The sequence below is a fragment of the Caloenas nicobarica genome, chromosome Z (genome assembly GCF_036013445.1).
Source record: "Caloenas nicobarica isolate bCalNic1 chromosome Z, bCalNic1.hap1, whole genome shotgun sequence".
Classification (NCBI taxonomy): domain Eukaryota; kingdom Metazoa; phylum Chordata; class Aves; order Columbiformes; family Columbidae; genus Caloenas; species Caloenas nicobarica.
In genome coordinates this window covers 28,838,610-28,859,820 of record NC_088284.1, presented here as the reverse complement: position 1 = coordinate 28,859,820, position 21,211 = coordinate 28,838,610, and the positions used below count along the sequence as shown (strand labels likewise).

The following is a 21,211-nucleotide window of genomic DNA, read 5'->3' as shown; positions in this document are numbered from 1 at the left end:
GGACATGGCTCAGACAAACAGAAAGACTGAAGCTTGCTGAATGTGAATTTCACTTGCAAATGCTAAAAAGGACTCAATATTTAAAGGTGAGCAAGGCAGTGAATTCCTTGAATCTTCTGAATTTGTACATTACATTATACTTAAATAAGGAGAAAAGCAGATTAGACAGGAAGAGGGGTAACAAATTTTCAACAAATCACATTACAAATCAAAACCAGCAAAAAAAGTGCATGTTGAGTTATTGATATGGCAACCAACAAGTTTAATTAAGATATTTTAATTTACTATAATGATTTTTATTTTGCTTACTCCTGAAAAATTAGAATTGTATTATCTCCTTATTAGTAAAATGATTGTAGGACACTGCCAGCTTCTAAATTAATGGAGTTTTTAACTACTTCCACTTTTCATCACAGCTCAGAAAACCAGGGAACAAAAATCAGGTTGGTGCAAAAGTAACTGTGGTTTTGGACCATGAATTTTAAATCATTATAACTAGGCTCAAACACATCTTTATTAATCAAAATAGGAACCATTACAATCAACACATTTTTGCCAACAAGAAATAAGTTTGTTTATTCCTGCAGCATAAAAATCCATGCTTTGGGATTCGGTGAACTCTTGGAAAGCATTTTCTGCATCCTGCTGGGTATGGAAGCGTTTTCCCTGCAAAAAGTGGTTGAGAGGCTTGAAGAAGTGGTAGTCAGTTGGCGAGAGGTAAGGGGAATATGACAGATGAGGCAAAACTTCATAGCCCAATTTGTTCAACTTCGGAAGAGCTGGCTGTGCAACGTGCAGTTGGGCATTGTTGTGGAGAAGAATTGGGCCCATTCTGTTGACCCACGTTGGCTGCAGGAGTTGCAGTTTTCAGTGCAACTCATCGATTTGCTGAGCATTCTTCTCAGATGGAATGGTTTCGCCACGATTCAGAAAGCTGTAGTGGATCAGACTAGCAGTTGACCAGCAAACAGTGACCATGACCTTTTTTTGGTGTAAGTTTGGCTTTGGGAAGTGCTTTGGAGGTTCTTCTCAGTTCAATCACTGAACTGGTCACCACCAGTTGAAATGGTTCGTTGTTGTTGCTGCATAGAATAAGAGAAGGTGATACTTCAAAACGATGATTTTTTTTTTTATATTCAGTCAGCTCATGAGGCAGTCACTTATCCAGCTTTTTCACCCTTCCAATTTGCTTCAGATGCCGAATGACCACAGAATGGTCGATGTTGAGTTCTTTGGCAACTTCTTGTGCAGTTGTAAGAAGATCAGGTGTGATGATTGCTCTCACTTGGTCATTGTCAACTTCCCACGGCCACCACTACGCTCCTTGTCTTCAACGCTCTCGTCTCCTTTGTGAAACCTCTTGACCCAGCCCTGCACCGTCCATTTGTTAGCAGCTCCTGGGCTGCTACGTTGTTGATGTTGTGAGTTGTCTCCGCTGTTTTGCAACCCATTTTCAACTCGAATAAGAAAAGTGCTCGAATTTGCTTTTTGTCTTAAATCATTTCCATAGTGTAAAATAAATATAAACAACAAGTAATAAGTCAGTAGCAAAAAAAAAAAAAAAAGCGCATTAAAATTATGTATAACATAACCACATTTATTTAAGAATGTATCCAATATCAAATGGCAAATATCAACAATGCAAAAACTGCAATTCCTTTTGCACCAACCTAATAGTACATTAAATTGCTAAAAATTGGAGGACAGGCAGTTTACAGAAGTATCTTCCTGTACCAAAAATCTGAACAATTTAAGACAGGACTGATATCCACATGCAAATAGTAAGTCTTGGATAAGCACCAAAGACCACTCCTCAGAACATACTAATTTAATTTGAACTTGACAGTAACTTCAAGGGCCTTGAATACAAATGGAAAAAGCTGTGTCATGTTTTGGGGTATATATGGAAAATGGAAAGCTAACATACAATTGAGAAACATATAACTTCTTGTACCGCTGTTTAGACCTCTGCAAGACCTCTACTTATTTTTATTTCCCCTTCCCATATAATTTAGGTCACAACCACTAGTATGGCAGCAGCAGAACCTTTCACTATAATTAAAAAGACAAGCTGTATGAAAATGAACTAAGTATGTTGTATGGCTACTGCACTGAAGGTGCTAGCCAGTACAAAATCAACAAGTAAACTGAAAAAAAAAACAAAACAAAACTAAACCCCAACCAATCAACCAACACCAAAACAAACAAACAAACAAACATCCCCTTCCCCCCACAACTTTATTCAATTATTATACATCTGGAAGCAAGTGATAACGTCAACACAATGTTGCTTGCATGATTTCCTTCGATGCTAGATCAAAATAGCCACAGTTTCGGAACTGCTGCTTCCAGTTTTTCAACACGCCATACAGTTTTGTAACAACACATCACAGGTTACGATTTTGTGGTGTTTTGTGAGATATGCTTAGAGTCAGATACAAGTCTTCTCCCACATTTATACTGGAGATAAACAAGTAAGCACAGTGATTTTGGGGTTCGGGTTCTTTATGTAAAACTGCAGTGCTGGTGCTGAGAGCAGTAAACCCAAGCAAAACTAAACAATAACAGAGATAAGTTCTGAGACATTTAAAACTACTGTTTCCCCAGATCAGACCAAAAAAATACTTTCCCTATTTAGACTGAGCCTCTTTTAAGCACTATAAAACACACAAACAAAAAAGGCATATGAATATTTAAATATTTCTTAGCTCTCTTGATGTGTCCTGAATTAATGTATGAAAATCTGTCAAGTCACTATACCAGACCATTTCCTATAAAAAAAGAGTAGTCAAAAATGGATTCCAACTTTCAAGGGTTATTTTAGTCTACTTGTTAGCTCTTCCTATATACATTGCTGTTGTGTTTCTTCAGTGAATTAATTAACAGCAGCAGATAAATATGTTGTAAAGTAATTCCATTTTTATAAATAAAAAAAGAAATGAATACAGAGATCAGTAAGAATATTTACATCTAGTATTTCAGACCTTAAGTACCAAAGTCAGTCATCTGTCCTCCCATTTTAGAGGACAGATTTTTTTTTTAATCTACATGCAAGTTGATAGTACAACATTTATGCAATGTTTCTACTTGGCAACTACCAAGTGCTCCTACAGGCATTTAGAGGAAACATCATTACATTATTTTACCTGTCACATCAGTAGACAATGTAGACAAGCAAAGCTTGCAAAACCACTCATTTTAATAGTCTTTGCTTTTACATGTAGAAGGCTTCCACCTACTCAAAGGCAATGGAAACATTTCAGTTACCTTGAGTGCTAAAAGGCTCTTGTTAATTTCTGCACCTTCCAGTCGAGTCTGCCTATCGGCACTGGAAGTATCTGCTCCTCTTTCATTGCCAGCCAAATCAATCAGAGAAAATTTACCATGCAATTTCCCTTTCCGTCTGAGAATAATCTGAAACACTGCATGGCTGCGAGATGAGTGTGCATTTGCAGATGTCTGGCCAGATGTCCTTAAATAAATGGAGAGAAGGGAAGGACACGTGAAGAGGCGAAGGACCATACATGCTAAACACACTAACTTCAGAACGTTAGTTTTCTCAGGGCAGAGTCCTGTGTTTTCTTACATGTGTTGACAGCATGTCTAACGTTCTTGTGGATACTAGATTTACAACCCTAATAACTGGATGCACATAGTACAATTATACCTTTTTTCATCTCTTTAAACAGAAACGGAATATTAGTAAAATTTAACCTCCCTTTTAAAAACAAGAATAAACAGATCTTCAAAGATTCAGATTATCAGAGAGCTTACATGTAAAATGCTGATGGCATTTTTATCTGCTCAGGCAGCAGTCTATGCACAAGGCTAATTTTAAAAACAATGAAGCTGGGTTCTTAAAAAAAAATAATAAAAATATATATATATGCTTAACCTCTGTCACTACATATCAAGGCCTTTTAGAGCTGAAGAATCTGGCGGTATTCCAGATTAAAAATGATTTGAATTTAAGTCAGTAAGCTGCTTACATAATGCATGCAGTTCACATCCTTTAGAAAAATCAGTTATTTCTCTCTAGGAGATAGAGAAACTCTAAATATCTTTATTTAAACGGTAGTCAGAGTCCTCACTTGCAGCCAACATCATCAAAAAACCCACTGCATATTAAAAAGCCATCACGATGAAGAGACTCCAAGAAAATCTTCTGATTCTTTAACGTACAACGAAAAACTGGTGTAAGCTATGGGAGATACCTGCAGCTGTTGCCTATTTCGATAAGCTTAAGAACATCTTCAACACATTTGACTTCCCGTTCCTGTAATCCCACCACCTGGACTTGCTGTTTACCATCTTCTAACACTCTTAATTTTGTCTTCCTGTTCAACAAGTCAAAAACCTTAGAGGGGGGGGAAACAGCACAGTTAAAGAGGACCTTTAAAAGACATTTTTGTTTTAGGATCCCATATCAAAATATGCAAAGCATTCCTTGGAAAAACATGATTGGAAGGGAAAGATAAAGAATCATGCTAAATACAGCTTTTAGAACAAAGAGGAAAAATACCTTTTATGTGACAAGCTCAGAATCTTTTTTGTGAAAGAGAAATGCCCCCTTCTTCAGAGAAAGATCTGGTGCTTACCTTACCACTGTAGATCTCAAAAAATGTTGCATATACTTGAAGTTCTAACTTCTTATAGTTTGGTTTCTTTAGCATTAAAAAGACATCTCGAGCTGTGAATACATTTCCAGAATAAAAAGAAAATTTGTTCTTTATTTTCATTTAGTGCAGACTCATTAAAGTATAACAGTCTATTTTACAGCGTCTCTCATGTTTTCCAAGTATAACAGATTGGGCCAGCTAACCAAGTCTAAAACACTGGAGTTTAAACTGTGACATTACATTGGAAGATGCAGAAGACCCCAAAATTATAAACTTAGTTAATCATCTGTTGCATTTATTACACTTTTTTGAAGTAATCTACATATACCTTCATTTTACTGTGTAAAGACTACACCTCTAGGAACTACTTTTGATGTTACCAAAGCTCTACTGTAATGCAAAATATGTAGACCCTTATGTTTGTACAACAGAGAGCAAAAAACTTATTGATCTCAACTAATCTGCAAAAAGCCAACAGACGAATGAAGTCTCACCTGCAAGTGCATATATTCCGTTAGAACAATCTTGGTTCTTTCCTAAAAAGTCACCACCCATAGTCTAAATTAAAAAAAAAAAAAAAAAAAATCAAAAATACGGTATAAGAAAATCACAGAACTATAGCTTCCATATTTGTTACTTATTAGACCTTATTTAAGTGTATCATAGATAAAAAAGTGTATTGCTGACATGTACAACAAATACTTACATGGGTTTTTCCACTGCCTGTTTGCCCATATGCAAAACAAGTGGCCATCCCCCTTTCAAATATGGTCTCCACTAATGGTCGAGCTGTAAACCTTAAATGCAAAAAACAACAGTACTTAAGAAACTGAATTACTTTAAGATGCTACTACCACAAGGATGCTATAAATGTTAAGGCCAGAAGTGACAAAACTGGTCCTGTGATTCAAGAGGTCAAAGGACACCATCTCATTAATTCCTGACCTAAAGAGACTATCAGCTCTAAGGCATTAAAATAACCCAAACGAACAAACAGAAGCTACAAGGTCTCTCGCATTTATTTCACAACAGTATTATCCTTCTTTAAACTCTAGGTAAAAAAAAATTCTTGTTTTAATAATGCAACACAACTGTTTTGTCTTGCCAATATTAAAATTCTGCTACAGGTTTTGGTTTTTTTTTTAGTTTTTTTGGGGTTTTGTTTTGCTTTGTTTTTTCCACCTCAAATCAGCTTTCAATTTAGAAGATGAGTGGCCAAAACAACACTGCACATCTTAATATTTTGCGAACATACATACACTGAGAAAAGGCTCAAGAAAATAGAAGATACCCAAGCCTTTCAGAACTGAAAAATCTATTTTTCTCTGAAGTATTATTTGATGTGTCAAAAAAATATTACCCAAAGTATAGCTTTTCTGCTTTAGAGACTTAATTTTTACTCTAGAAAACAGACGAGTTATTGTTCCTACTTCAGCTGCTTATCACCATTATTTCATGATAAACTCCAAAAGCAAAGGGTAAACTAATGGAGGGTTACCAAGGGAGGTAAGAGTCTCTCTGCAAGTCTCTGTTTCTGAATTTTTTCCAGGTGTTCACACATAAAGTACCTTTAAGTGACAGAAACAGGAACAATTGTTCACAGAAACACAGAGGTGTTAGAACTTTATTTCATGCCACTTTGGAACAAACGCAAGATCACTTACAAAAATAATATGGGCAAGACTAAGCCATTCCGCAACCAAGGGTTATGGAAAAACCTAAGATTAACTGAATAATGAATTTTCATCAAAAATGTACCAGTGATTCCTGATCAGCCTTACTGTTTCTATTTTGCTTCTTCTAAACATATACTTCCTTTGTCCTCAAGAGGATATACCCATATTTTGATGTGTGTGCCTTTTATATATAAAATACGAAATTTCACAAAGCCTATCAACCTAACAAATACACTTCATTATCTCTTTTTAACTGACTTCAAAAAGATTCATTTTGCTGATTTATAAAAAAGAAACTTAATTATATTTGAAGTAAGGCAAAATACAAACATATCTAGAAAAGTTTTCATAAAGCATTATAAACCTCCAAATGGCACCATGCAAAAACAGTCTAACTTCACTTTTACAAGAACCTTATTTGCAAACTCGATCTTTCAGAAATGTAAAACCTGGTTCTGCTTTAAAACTCAAAAGGCATACCCATTCAAACTAGTGTATGTTTTTTAACACCAATGAAAACTTACAACTCAGTGTTGCAGCTCAGGAATTCAAATATACTTAAAATATAGCTTAATAATAATAATAATAATAACAACAACAACAACAATAATAGTACTTTTCTTTACTACTTTACAAAGTAGTACTTTTCTCCCTCAAACTGAAGACCAGTTTTCAATATAGAAATACAGTGAGTCATTTTAGTAAACTGGAGAAAACTGGAGGAACTTGCCACTCTATTTTTTGCCCCACTGTGACCCTGGAGTTCCGGTGAGAGCAGATGCTGATACCTGTGTTGTTTTTAGTTCTGTTTTACAGGAGGCCGTGAAGCAGATAGACCTTCAAATAATAATCATCATTATCGTGCCATGAGGGAGAAGGAGAAAGTCTGTACTGCCACACAGACTAGAGATTTACTGTTTCAGTACAAATATAATCATCTTTCAATATTTTCCTGTATTACCATTAATGCGTTACGTAACTAATAAAAATTGCCTGGGAAAAACTCAGTACAAAAACTCAACACTGTATGCCAAAAATACCCCTCGCATTTAAACACTGCTCACAAATGCAAATAGCAGGAAGGAGGGAGATTAGAAGAACTGTTAAGTGGGAGAAGAACTATTGCAAGAGGCATACATCACCAGCTAGATCGCTCTCCCATAGCTCTTCAGTCTCAAGGAAGTAAAGATGCTACCAGTAAACAACCATTAGAGACAGACACCTCCACAGGCACAGCTTTGCTGTTCAGAACCCTTTTGTTAGTGTAAACTAACAGACTATGCCAATTTTCCTTTTACCATCTTTCTCCTCCTAATTATATCAAGCATAAGACAGCAGTTCTAATTTTCAAGGCCTTTTTATAATTCTTGTATTATGAACTTTCTGTTATCCATCAACAGGACATTAACATCTAACATCCATCAGGACATAGTGCTAACTTCTGCTTCCTAGTTCTTGGATTAAAAACAAGAATTCAGGTATTTCTCTGTCACTATTCCCTAAGGCTATGGGAGGCACTTTCCAAGCATAAGGAAAATTATCTTAATCAAATTCCTCTCTAATACCAATATGCCCTGCAAAAAAGCTTCACTATTTAGACTGTGTACCAAGATTATGACCTGATGTGGTGTCTAACATTGCCTGCTACTGTACCTACTCCATTTAGTGACTTGTACAAGGTAAACAGCTACTTCCAAACATGTTTTTAGAAGCACTGTATGCATTATTCTGTGCTAGCTTTACAAAGGAGACAGAAGAATAAAGGAGAAAATGAAGATCAAAATATCTTGGGGCTGAATGTGGATGTGTGTCTTTGTTACTGGGGTTTCTGTGTGTGTGTGGTTTGGTTTGGTATTTTGTTTGGTTGGTTTTTTTTTTTTCTTTTTTAAATTAGAAAGATTCGGCATTTTGAGAAGATAACTTAGCTCCATGCAGCTCCATGTTACATCAGCCAGATTGCTTCCAGCAGCCAAGCCACTCAGGTGTCAGCAATGCAGCAACATAACCCCTCTCGCTTGTCATACACGTAAACTGCTCTTTGGGGCTGGGCTGCCCTTTTCTTCCAAGTTTCCTGAAGACCAAAGGCCTGAGGTGCCTCAGGTGCTGCACACACACTAATTAATAAGATAATAACCCTGAGGCAAAGGGAGAGCTCATGAAGTTGTTCAAATACTCAGCAGCGGAGGAGGCACGCAATACACGCCAGAGCCTGGAAACCAGCAGGGCTTGGAGAAGAACCTGCAGCAGGACTGAGGCCAACGGAGGTGGAGACGACATTGCAGGTGAAGAATTCAGGATAAAGAGTTAAAACAAAAGTAAACAGAATAATGGAGTAGCAATATACATTATCTGATAACACAGAGAATAGGAGTAAAGTCCATGACCAAGGTAAGCCCACAGTTATTGACATGGGAGATACATGAGAAAAAAGATTCACCAAAAAAAAAAAAGGCATATACACATACCTGTAAACCATTTCATTAGGAGCCGTGTCATCAAAGGCATAATCAAAACGAAAAGTTTGGTTTTCTAGGTACCTTGTTAAATCCACCTTTTGTTTTGGTTCATGTACCATCACAACATCTTTACTAGGAATTGTTATTACATCAAGGTCTTTCATTAAAGTTTCTATAAAATAAGTGAAATATATATTTAACTAGCAACACATAATTATTTTCTACATTTTTTTCATTGTTTACAGTCTTGCAACATCTCAGATAACACAGCTCCTCCAAGTAACAACACTGCAATGGATTTGGGCTTCCAATGCCTAGATAGTAATCTGCTATGGAAAAGATTTAATTTTGGAAGTCTAGTCATCCTACCAACTGCTAGAAATTAAAGAGAGGTTGTACAAAGCTGATTCGAAAAAACTATCACTGTAGCTTCTTACGTATTCTCTAAAAACACTTTCCATGGATTTGAGTTCTTTTTCCTCAGGGCTTCTATACTATTTTACAGATTACTGCCATATTCTTTGAGTTTTTATAATTAACTTCTCTACTGGAGAAACTGGACACCAAAAGCCACATACTGCTTGGACTGTTAAACATGCAAAAAAATTAGTATCCTTACAATAATCTGCTTAATTTTAAATTTTCACCTTTTTTATTTTCCCTAAATCCTTAATGTTATAGTCATATGTTCACAGATTTCAAAAAGAAAAAAATTACTTTCATTCTACACAGATATTTTAATTTGCATATTCCTCCTGGAACCTACAGTATACATCTTTAATACAGAACCTCTCTAAAGTAAAATCCTTTCTAAAAATTACCTTGTAAGCGGAAAGCTGAAAGTGCTAATGATCCTTCCTATCACTAGGCATGAACAAAAGCCATCTCAACGCAATTTCAGCAGTGAGATCCCAGGTTATAATTACTACACAGCACTACAATTTACTGCTAATTGTTGTGTGAGATATGAGTCAGCAAAACAGAGAACCCAGGGATCCATGATATGCACAAAAATAAAGATCCTTTGTGTGCACAGCCAGGATCACTAATGTGTCCTAGTTGCATTTCTATGTAAAATGTCTTCAGGCATGCAGTTCAAGAATTTGATGTGACTTTATACAATCACATAGAAATCTTTTCATCAGCTAACGTACTGATCAAACAGTACAATGGTTACCATTGCATGACATTACACACCAACAGAAACATGTATTCAAGTCACTATATAATAAACTTTTCAACTGCACCAAAATCAAATAAAATGCAATTATTCTGCAGTAATCACAGAGAAGAAATAAGGAACAGTAATGAAAAGAAATGTATGACGGTCAATTCTTGGCAGCAAAAGCTTTTTAGCTTAAGCAGTCAAGAGCTGATTTTCCTTAAAAAATTGTTTGAAATAAGACATTTACCTGTTCCCAGCTATTTGTTATGACAACCTGTATTCCTTGATGATGGAAATTTGGAATAGTGTCTGTGAAACCCACCATACATTTCTCAATTATAAAAATACATCACTGAAATAAAATCTTAAAATGTCAATCTGAACACCTACTTCCTGCGAAGTCAATTCACAGAATGGTGCTGAGAACCTAAAGATTTTTGTGATGATTCTCTGTATATGAGGCTGACAAAACAAACTAATTTTTTTTTCTCTTCAGGTGGTTATATACTAGTATCTTTGATTCTTTTGTACTGTTCAATTTTAAAACATGTCATGAGAAATACTGTTTCTTATGAAGTGTGTGTTTTCAGAAGATTGTATTATGTTGGTAGTAGATTATCTTGATGGTTCACCCCCTGCATAGATTATTTCATTAATACCTTTTTACTATAGCTTATTCTTAAAAATGCAAAACAACTTTAGTGCCAACCTCATTTTTAGTTAGACACTCATCTTCCTACAAACACCTCTGGACTATTTTTAATAGCTCCAAACCACTAATACTTAAGATAAGCAACTTTCACAAAAGTAAACCCTACTTCTGAATCCCGGCCCATGCCCCACGACAACTTCCTCTCATTCACTGTCATTTCCCTTTGTCCACCTTCAGTGCAGGTAGAAGGTGAAGCTTCCCCCAAATGTATCAGATTTCTAAGTCGTATTTCATTAAAGACAACCTCCAACGCTGAAACAGAAATTCAGCTGCTACGAGACTTGTACATTGAGTGCCCTTATTAAATAGGTTGTGCAACTATATACTGGTATCAACAGATGTTTTCCCTTTTCCATACAATTCTCCCATCTTCCTCTGGATATGCTCCAGATAATCCTCAATGTGTAGTTCTGACAGTACAAAAATAGTACATGAATGCCATGTTGTTTCAGAGTCAGAGTGATGCTCTTTGAGTCCCTTAACTAAGCAAAATAAAGTAGAAAGAGAAACATCTTTCAAAACAAATGTCATTTTACTTAAGTGCTGGGATTCAGATAGGCTGCAATCCAGAAGCATTTGCATTCTTAATTTCCCACTGAAAGTAAAGAACTTCATGGGAAGAATGAGATTTAACATAACAAAAAAGTCACTAGGGAGTCATTCCAGTACCTAATAGTTTTTTAGTGGCATTTCATATGCCCCAGGCTATCTTGCCCAGTCTCCAGTCTGTTAGCCACTAGCCCTGTGAGGATGTCTTGTCACAAGACATCAGCGTTTAAGCACCTGAACTGCTCTCTTGATGTCTGATTCAAGACTACTTGAAAGTATAAAAATAAGTGTACAAAAAACGTGTATGAAATTTTTCACAGAGTAGGTTTCTGGTCAGGTCATCACTTGAAGGATAGTCTGAAAGAACGGTGATCCTAATTCAATGTAAGAATACTGAAGAAATTACAGTAGAATTAATGCCTAGAACAACTAAATACAACCTACATGATCTTGGAAAAAAATTGCAGTCTCTCTGCGCCTCAGCTCCCAACCCATAAAATGGTGACAGTTAAACTACTTTTCTCCCATCTTTATCCAGGCTATGATGAGTCTATGAATTTTCTGGGTCTGTCACACATACTGTCTAGCCTAACAGGTTCCCCTTTGATCAGTATTTCTAGATCTCTTTAGCACAAATCATATTACTATCAGAAGCAGTTTTTTTAAAAAAAAAATAACCAGCAAAATCTTTAACGGTCATACCTTTTTTATTGAGTGGTCGTTTTCGTACACAAACACATATCCTGTGCTCATCAATCTGCAAAAGAAACAATCTTTCAGTGAAACATACACCTGTTCCAGTTATACTATATTTTACCTTATTTTACTTCTATTCTTGAATTAATTAGCCAATCATTTATACAAAGAGAAATTTCCAAGACAGTGAGTTATCTGAACATGTAAAAGCTCCTTGTGTCTGCACAACAGCCAAAAACCCAAAGGGAGAACCAGAGATTAAAAAAACCTCCCTGCAGACAGTGATCCAATCCTGTAGAGTACCAGGGGCATCTTGGAATATGGCAAGAAAACCCATATCTAAGAGGGTAGACGCTATGGACAGAAATTGTCACAACCTCTGATTTCCACAGAGATCTGATAATGTTCATCATTTAGAGATTCTGCTCCTCTGACTTCTCTGCAAACCAAAGGCCCTCATCACCTTCAAAGATCAAATCTTAATCAACAGGGTTTTTCAGAGAAGCTTAATGATTTTGTGTGCACATCCCCTACTATCCCAGGAAAACTTACAATAGAGGCTGAGTGACTACTTGGTATATATTGGTATTATTTTACAGTAAAAAGACATTTAAATGACATAATTAACAAAATTTAGTAACCTAGGACTTTCCATGCCTACTAATTTCAATATCAAATTACTGAAAAAAATAAATCCATATTATAATGAATACTAATATGTATTAAACTACTTGTTTTTCATGTTTACAGACAGAAGTATACATTGAAAAAATTGAAAACACATATGAAAAATACAGAAGGATAAAACATTTCCATGTTGCTAGGGTACTTACAGGATCTGCAGTTGTCAGTGGTCTATAATCCAAACTTCCCCTGAAATCTCTTATCATACACATAATTTCATAATTTGGGTTTGTAGCATCAACATCCTGGGGAAGTGAGCAACAGAATTGTTAATTTACTTTTTTCATAAATTGGACTAAACTTCAGTATCTTCTGTATTTCTTTATAACAAAAATACACATTAACCGAAATCTTATTTTTTCTCCAAAACACCAGAAACGTCTCAAATACAAGTCTAATACCTTTTTCCATTCTGATGTAGCTGATTTACTGATCATAAAGCAAAACAATTACATGCTTTCTATTTCATGGTTTTGGCTGGCATGTAATATAAAATACTTTTTAATTAACTGTCTGCTCAAGAAAGAGAAGCGACTCCTGCATTTGCCAGGGTCTTGATGTTGAAGAAACACCTCCGAGCGACTGCACAACATCAGATAGCACATACAGCCAACACTTCTTAATCTGAAAAAAGGCAGTCTGATGGACACACTGCGTTACAGGGGTACAACACATACCTCAGAGGACAGCGCAGGCACCCTCGCTACTCTAAACACAACACGGCTGCATCCCAGCCGGTTTAAGGAGCTTGATCCAACTACTGGTCCTAGGTTAACTCCTACAGTCACTTGGATGAACTGGAATCTTTTCTAAGACTTCTAGATCCTCCAAAAAGCAGAAGCAATCCCAAGGATACGTGGTAGGCTACGTCCCAGCTCAGAAGACCTCCCACCCCTACACCTGGAGCCATTGGTACCAGAGCAAATGGGCACCTAAGAAGCCATGCACCGAGCCGCTCCAAGCCTTGCTAAGCCTGAGCCTACTGTGAGCTGAGCTAGTTCTCTGCAGGATCAATGAAATGTCCTTGCTGTCACTTCTTCCCGTGACTGTCAGTTTTTACACCGTTTCAGGACATGCTGCTGATGCCAAACACAACCAGCTCTGGCGCTCAGGCCTTACCAAGTCGTGTACGGCTCCCCCCAAATGACATAAACCTCCTCTTGGATCGCCACTCGTCGTGGAAACAGCGCAGGCGCTTTCAGAAATCGCTGCATCAGGGTTAACGAGCTGAAAGGAAGCCCGCTCATGTCTCTGCACCTCTGACACAGCCGATCATATCCCAGATAAAACTGCGTCCTGCTCATCAGAAGCTGATGGCACTTGGTGTTGTTGACCCTGACCACAGTGAACTAAAAACTGCTGACTGCAAGCCCCCACAAAATGTATTCCTGCTGAAATGTTTCCTTCTAACAGTCAGGAGTATTGCTTGTTGCAGAAAAACTGTTTGCTTGATACTCTTCAAACCCTGCTTAAAGGCCTTACCCACTAGAAAAGAGTGTTTGGCTAATTATTGCTGCATTTCATAATGACAACAAATGACAGAATAGACAAAGCAACAGGAAGCAGAGGTAAGCACAGGCCACCAAGACAAACAAAGCTTCCTCATACAGAAGTTTAAGACTCAGATGCAAAGGGACTCTTCAGAGGAGTGACAAAAGGAAAATTCTAGCTGTAGTGCGAAGTCAAAGTATTTTAATATCAAAAGTAAAATATAAAAAGTATTAAAATATAAATACAAAATAAACCTAAATATGTAATATAAAATATAATATTAAAATATTATATATAAAAATAAAATATATTTGTTCCTCACACATAAAGGCATAGTAATGTTTTGCATTTGTTTAAATGGATGGAAATTAGCGAATATGAATTCAACATAGGTGATTTTAGGTCAACTTAGAAACATCATAGACTATGAAGTAAATTGCCTGAGTTATTTACTTGCTGGTGGTACTTCTCATGTCAGCAGCGGATTGGTAGTATCTCTTTAGAGACTAACACATAGGCACAGGGCTGCCAACAAGATTACACTACTAGTTTTGCAAAAGCTTTTACACCACTGTGACAGAAAGTCGTCTAATATTACGAGATTTTTCTCACAGGATTAGCAACTTCATTTCTTCCACACGAGTTTCTAACAACTTACTGCTGAGCTGCTTGCATGATGCAAAGCTAAAATATAAATACATAGAACAGTTTAAAGAAAAAAAAATTAAAAACCACTGTTTGAACTTGAGCCTCAAATCAATCTCCTACAAAGCATCAAAGATCACAAAGAGTAATTTATCATAATGCTGTAATACCTCCTGTAGAGTAACAGACCTATCTAAAAGCCAAAGACTTGATTATTTTCTTCAATATGTTTTCCCTAAGAAATAGCTATCATCAGGTACTTGATCTTTAAAGAACACACGGCAAGATAAGCAGTTGTAAGCAATTATTTCTGTAGGACGAAAAGGAGGGGGAAAACTGTCTAAAGTAATAGTTATGAGAGCAATGCAACCAAGCATTAAAATATTTATCAAACTTGTATACAGGATGAAAACATTTAATTTCAAGATTCTTACACTTCATAGTAACTATTAAAGACTGAAAAAAGCACAATGATTTTGCAAACTTGTCTTGCTGACATAACATTTTCCATCCAAGCTAGAAATACTAACCTGAGCTCTTTTTTCTCTAAGTTCCTGCTGCTGTAACCTTCTTTTTTCACGTTTCTCTTGCAATTTTTCAACCTCTTTTACACAATTAGATTTTCTACGTGCTTAAAAAAAATGATACACTCGTAAAATATTTTCACTCTTGCAGGAATTTAGTATTTACACTGTAACATTTCAATTATATTAATTTATCAATAATTAGAATGTATTTATTTCAACTATTTTTTCAAGCAAATCAGTATTAGTACAAAATAATCATGGCAATTTAATTTCTAAAATTCATAAAATAAATGAATTAGAAAAAAATCATGGGAATAGGACAATAATAGGACCAAAAAAACAACCAAAAATATAAGCACAATGACCCTCAAAAAAATATTTGGACAGATACATGTGATCTCTTGGTTTGAATTAAAAGAAAGCCCAGGCAAATTTTAAAAAAAACCCAAACAAACAAAAACAACAAAAAAGCAAAACAAAACAAACCACCACCAAACACCGCCATGGTTAAAAAAATATAAAGGAAAAACAAAATCCAAATACTGGCACAACTATGACAAAGTGAACCTTTTTTGAGCCATAGCTCTCTGAAAAAGCTTCTCGAGGAAGCCCCACAGACAACTGCGCATGTAGACCGTTGGTCATTTACGGACAACACAATCCAAGAGAATGCACATGTAACGCCCAGAATGAATGAATCCTTGATACACGGTTTACATACAAGGGGGTCCAAATTCCTTTTTTGCAGCTTGAACTGGAGATATATCTGAAACAGTACCATTCTGTTGAGAAGAGGAAGACTGCTCAGGAAGCTGAGTAGGTCGCGCGCGTGCAGAACCCACCACTGCAAAGGAAAAAAAGCACAAAGCTCAAGTGGACAAGGAAGAGTACCATTTCTACCCAATTCTGAAATGCTTTGGTATGATGAGATAAAACAAGGCCCCTTTCCAGACACAACAATTTATTGGGGGCTAGGAGGAACCATACATGTAGAAAGTCTATTAATAAAGACCTTCAGTATGCAGCCTTTTTTATCCTAGTATCATACACCAACACAACGTAATTATTAAGTACCAACGCTCCATGTGCATATTTTAAAATACTCTACTGCAGAATTAGTACAACTTATTATGTGCATAGAATGAAGCATGCACTTGAAGATATGCAGTCCTGAAGTTTAAAAGCACTGAAGTTTTATTTATATTGTGACTATAACCAAAAAACGAGTAAAAAGAGAAGCCCTGCTGTTTCACATTCTCTAAACATTACAAAATGGTCCCACCCCATTGAGCCTACGATCTCTGGAGGAGCAAAGGGATAGAAATGAAAGGCAGCCAAGTGCAGCTCAATCTGTGAGTGGAAGAAACAAACCTTTTTGACACGATACTGGAAGGGATACAGATACAATCAATATGTATAAACTTATGCATTGATTCTATACGTGCTAAGGATTCCAGCTTCTGAAGATGCAGCGATGCGTGTTCCCAGTGAATGCAGGGGGAGTGGTGAGCACGCAAGCCTCTTTGTTAGAGCTGAATGCTATTAATTGTTTTTCAAAGAGTTGCTTCAAGCAGCTCTGCTTCAGCTGGCCCGTTTCCTGCACACACTCCTAACAGAGCCTGCCAGAAGAGTACGACAGTTAAGGTACCAGCTTTGATTAGCAGCCAGAGATGACACTCCAAACGAAGGCCAGCTCACCGTGCAACACGGAGACAACCATGGAAACAGGTATTGAGCGGGACGGATGAGACAAATGCCCAGATCATTCCACATATGATAAGAGATCTAGTTGATAGCACAAATTGACTACACAAAATAAGACAGCGTGCTGAGAATAGCTTAATTACAAGGCCAACAAAGAACAAGTACTTAGGCCGGCTGTGAATAGTAAGATGCATAGGACCTATTAAAATACAAGTGACAGGGTTATTCCAGACGAAACAGACTATTTACTACAAATGACAACATGTATGGATATGAGGAGAGCCATCAATAAGATATCTCAAATTTAAACCATACTAGTTCGAAAAGGATTATCTCCTCCTCATGAGATTTTCAGTTTAACACCCCCAAAGACAAATGGCAGAAGGGTGAAAGTGGTCCCAATCATCCACCAGAAGAGTCTGAACACTTGCAAAGATACACAAGCCCATTTGTTTTTCAATTTAAACAGATGAACTTGAATCTAGTCTCGATTAATGACAGCAGATTAATATTTGGAAGAAGAATCATCAGCACAAGTTAGTTGCAGGAGAGAAAATGAAAACAATAAGCAGTAACTATTCTTTCTCATGTTCTAGATGCATTACATGCATATTAACCCACCAAATACTTTTCACCTATCCTCCTGTGGTATTTCAGCATTTTTTGTAGATTTTTCACTATTAACTTCAGAGAAAAAACCCATAGGGCTTAAGTACTCTTTGAATGAATGCTTATACATAGACCGCTACAAAACTAAGTTAAAAAATTGAAAGCGTAAGAATTTTAAGTGCACTATTTAGTGTATATTGAAACAATTAAGCAGAGACATAATTGAGGATGGTTTAACCTGAAGAAGTCAACACGTGACTTAATGTACCAGAATTAACTTCAAATTTTTGCACCTTCGCTTAAATTTGCATATAAATACTATTCATACAGTATGAATTCCTAAATATACATTGGAATAATTCTAGGAACGAGCTACCATGTCTTTTACATGTCACATGCATACATACTCAATAAGAAATGCAGAGCTATTAAGGAATGTTAGATGAGGAAGTTAAAATGTTCCCATATTTTTTACTTCCTTGAAATGGAAAGAGATAACATTTACCTCTGTTATCTCTGGCAGGGATGTCATTCTTCACAGAGGACACAGTCCGTCGAGTCTATAAAGAAATAAACCTCTGTTATTCGGTCGCCACATTACTGAAAATGTAAACTGCAGCCCCACCTCTGCTTCTTTCTGGTGAATGAAAATAACACCGCATCAGCAGTATAGATCGGTGATTGCTTCCAAATCCCTCCCCGAAGATCCCAGGGTGAAAACTGCTTGAACTACACATACTGTTTCGAAACAACCTCCAAAACCTTTTCTGTATTTTTCCTTGAGATATATTTAGTTACAGAAATATTGGTTCCCAACTCCCTGTCAAGCTTGCTCTTAGAAAAATTTTAGAAACTGCTACTCAACATAGGAAAAAGAAAGGAAAACAGTTATGAGATAGCTCCACAGACACAAAAGTTGAAGTTAAAAATTCAAACCCAGTAACGTGTCTAGAAGTACTATAAGTTTAACATAAACATGCTACATTAATATTACCAACCTTCACAATTTTGTTTACTTTGGCTGATGAAGCAGGTGGTGGTGGTGTCTCTGGACTAGGTTCAATATCTTCATCAGGTGCCAGATCTGGGTTAAGTGAAAATATGCTCTCCAAGTCAATCTGTGTAAAAGAATATAAAACACATTTGTGAGTCTTAAAATGGTATTCACTCCATCCATTTCTCCTGTTATGTTTGAGAATAAACAGCAATTACATATTTAAAGTTTTTACCCCACAATTTGTTAATTTTAAATGTGAATTATCTTTTATGTCCAATAAAAACAGCTTAACCTTCGGTCTTTGTATAAATTGAAAACACATCTTTCAGAAAAGGGATGAATTAAAAATGACCAATAGATATTAACAATTTTCTAAAGAGATTAAATTAAAACCGAAGTAGCTAGTATTACTGTGGTAATTTGAAAATTACTGCAGAACATGAAAGACATTCTGTAACATAAAAAGAAAGAGATCTCAATTATTTGAAATTTCCTAGATACTGCAAAAGAAACAGATGAATTACAACCACCCAAAAAATAAAAGCATAGTTGAAACCATGGTAAATTTATCATGCTGTTTTCTTTTTCTTTTAAGTGTTCCTCATTCGAAATACTGTAAAATGTAAGGGGGGAGAGCCGGGATCTCAAAAATAGCTGGCTTCAGATCTATTGAAACTTGGTTTCCTAAAAAGCTTAAATAGCTTTGGTCCCTGTGGATTGCCATTTCCCCCGGCTGGACCTTTCAAAGACTTCACTACTGTATAGATTCTGTGTGTCCAGAGGGATGAGCTCAGCTGATGACATCACTAGGACTTTTTCAACAACGTTTCTTCTGTTTCCTGTGTTTTCACAAAACCAAGAAGCGTAATTATTTCTGAGATGCTTCTCTAAATCTCAGCTGAAACTGGCTAACATGGCCCAAAATTTAAAGGAAGACGGGATGGCAAAGTCTTACACAGAAATACACAGTTTCTCAAGGGAAGGAAGGCTAGAAAATTATTGCCAAAACTAAATATATAAGCAAACAAACTAGCAGTTTAATTCTTCAATAATACAAGCATAAGAAGATTTCTAATCTAGCTCTCCCACTAGTTTCCCATCTGAACTTCAAGTCATTCTCCATCTCAAAAATTCGACTTTTCTACTTGAAAAAAGAGGTTAATAAGGTCGGCCCTTGTAATCTGGTTCAAGATCAATAAATGAAAAGAACTATTTAAAAGCTACAACAGAGATCTCAGGAAATCAAACTTAATACAACAGAAACCAGCATTTGCCCAACAGCTCCCACGCAAAACAGTCTGTAACCAAAGAATCATCAAGTAAACTAAGATTTATATCTTCTTTTTGTTTCTAGTGAAAATTCCAGAGTAATATTCATATAGATTACACATTTTCAAAAGAGAAAAGTTCTGAAATAATTGTTTACCTCTTTGCCTTTAGTATCTCCATTTTCAATCCATTCAACAGTTACACTTTCATTATCTTCATTTAGGGATGTTACCATAGCTTGGTGAATTCGGCCTAGAAAGCAAACACAAATGATCATTTATTAACTGGTGAAAAAATTTTCCAGAAGTTATTTTCATCCCTGCACTGAGACATGCAGAGAGAGGCAAGAAGAAGAGGGTTAATAAAAATGAGGTGATAAACAGACGACGATCCCTGGCCACAGACTGTCTCAGACAGTGGAGGCTCTAACGGGGCAGTCAGCATACAAGTGAAAAGCTCAATGAACAGAAAACTGGGGGGTAAGTAAACAACACACCACGTGAAAGCCACACCAGCTAGACTCTCTTGAGAGAAGAAAATTCGAATACCACAAGACTCCCGTGGGCAGTGAAGGCTCCCAAGGTGCGCTCCACAAAGTCTTGTTTGCCCCGCTTCTAGGGTGATATTAATACAACATTACATGTCCCAATAGAGGAGTGAAGCCCTCTGAAACTGTATTCTGACATCCATTTCTTATGGGCATCCAATCAGTCGGTAATTAAACTGCTTGCAACAATAATACAAATCATCATTTTAGAACAGCTGCTTACACAGATTGCTCAGCTGAAGTGCCATTGCTCTGACTCCTCCCGTGAAAAACCCAAAACCAGCAAGCCCCCATGAAGTACAATAAACACAGTAAACTTTTAGCGGGAATAAGGATTTTTCTTCTTAAATATGTAGCGTACCACAATTTTCTTATGTTCTATTTCCTACACACAGTAGTGAGGAACAACTGGAAGAGCAGCGCAGCCATGCGCTGACACAAAACGATCAAGACCCAGGTGTCACATTGATTTCACATCTGCGCTTTGCCCTGAGAGTACCAAGAACTGGGGTTTCTGAAGAACACGAGTCCAACCCCGCGGCTCCTCCATCACCCTCCTTTAATGAGCCCTGGCAGGAACAAGCAATCCCTCAGGCCATGCAGCCCAAGCCACCCCGCAGGTGCCCAAGGGCCACGTCCAGCTCTCGGAGCACCAGCTCTCGGAGCGACCGTCCCAGAGCAGCCCACACACACACTGCTGCGGCCGGGGACCCGCTCGGGGGCCAAACACAGCGCAGTCCTGACACATCTGCTCTGGTCTAGGTCCACCTTCCACTTTGTCCTTACCTAAAGCTCCCGTCCCCCAAATCCACTCCAGTTTTCTCCTCTGCTGATTTTTTTTAAGTTCTATTTTAGCAATTTCAGT

At 36.9% G+C, this 21,211-nt stretch overlaps 1 protein-coding gene across 3 annotated transcripts in view; it reads right to left on the bottom strand.

Annotated features, from left to right (window-relative positions):
- The window catches only part of KIF2A (kinesin family member 2A), a 57,151-nt gene that overhangs the window by 12,568 nt on the left and 23,372 nt on the right, over positions 1–21,211 (bottom strand). For 2 of the 3 annotated variants that reach the window (XM_065655487.1, XM_065655485.1), the window contains exons 2-14: positions 19,957–20,051; positions 18,532–18,651; positions 18,039–18,093; positions 15,942–16,064; positions 15,224–15,324; positions 12,707–12,802; positions 11,880–11,934; positions 8,761–8,923; positions 5,326–5,416; positions 5,114–5,177; positions 4,599–4,690; positions 4,215–4,357; positions 3,268–3,472 (exon numbers count right to left, since the gene is read on the bottom strand). In XM_065655487.1, coding sequence (XP_065511559.1) covers positions 3,268–3,472; positions 4,215–4,357; positions 4,599–4,690; positions 5,114–5,177; positions 5,326–5,416; positions 8,761–8,923; positions 11,880–11,934; positions 12,707–12,802; positions 15,224–15,324; positions 15,942–16,064; positions 18,039–18,093; positions 18,532–18,651; positions 19,957–20,051 — 1,403 coding nt within the window. The remainder of the gene's footprint in view (positions 1–3,267; positions 3,473–4,214; positions 4,358–4,598; positions 4,691–5,113; positions 5,178–5,325; positions 5,417–8,760; positions 8,924–11,879; positions 11,935–12,706; positions 12,803–15,223; positions 15,325–15,941; positions 16,065–18,038; positions 18,094–18,531; positions 18,652–19,956; positions 20,052–21,211) is intronic. The other variant, XM_065655486.1, reaches the window with a different exon arrangement.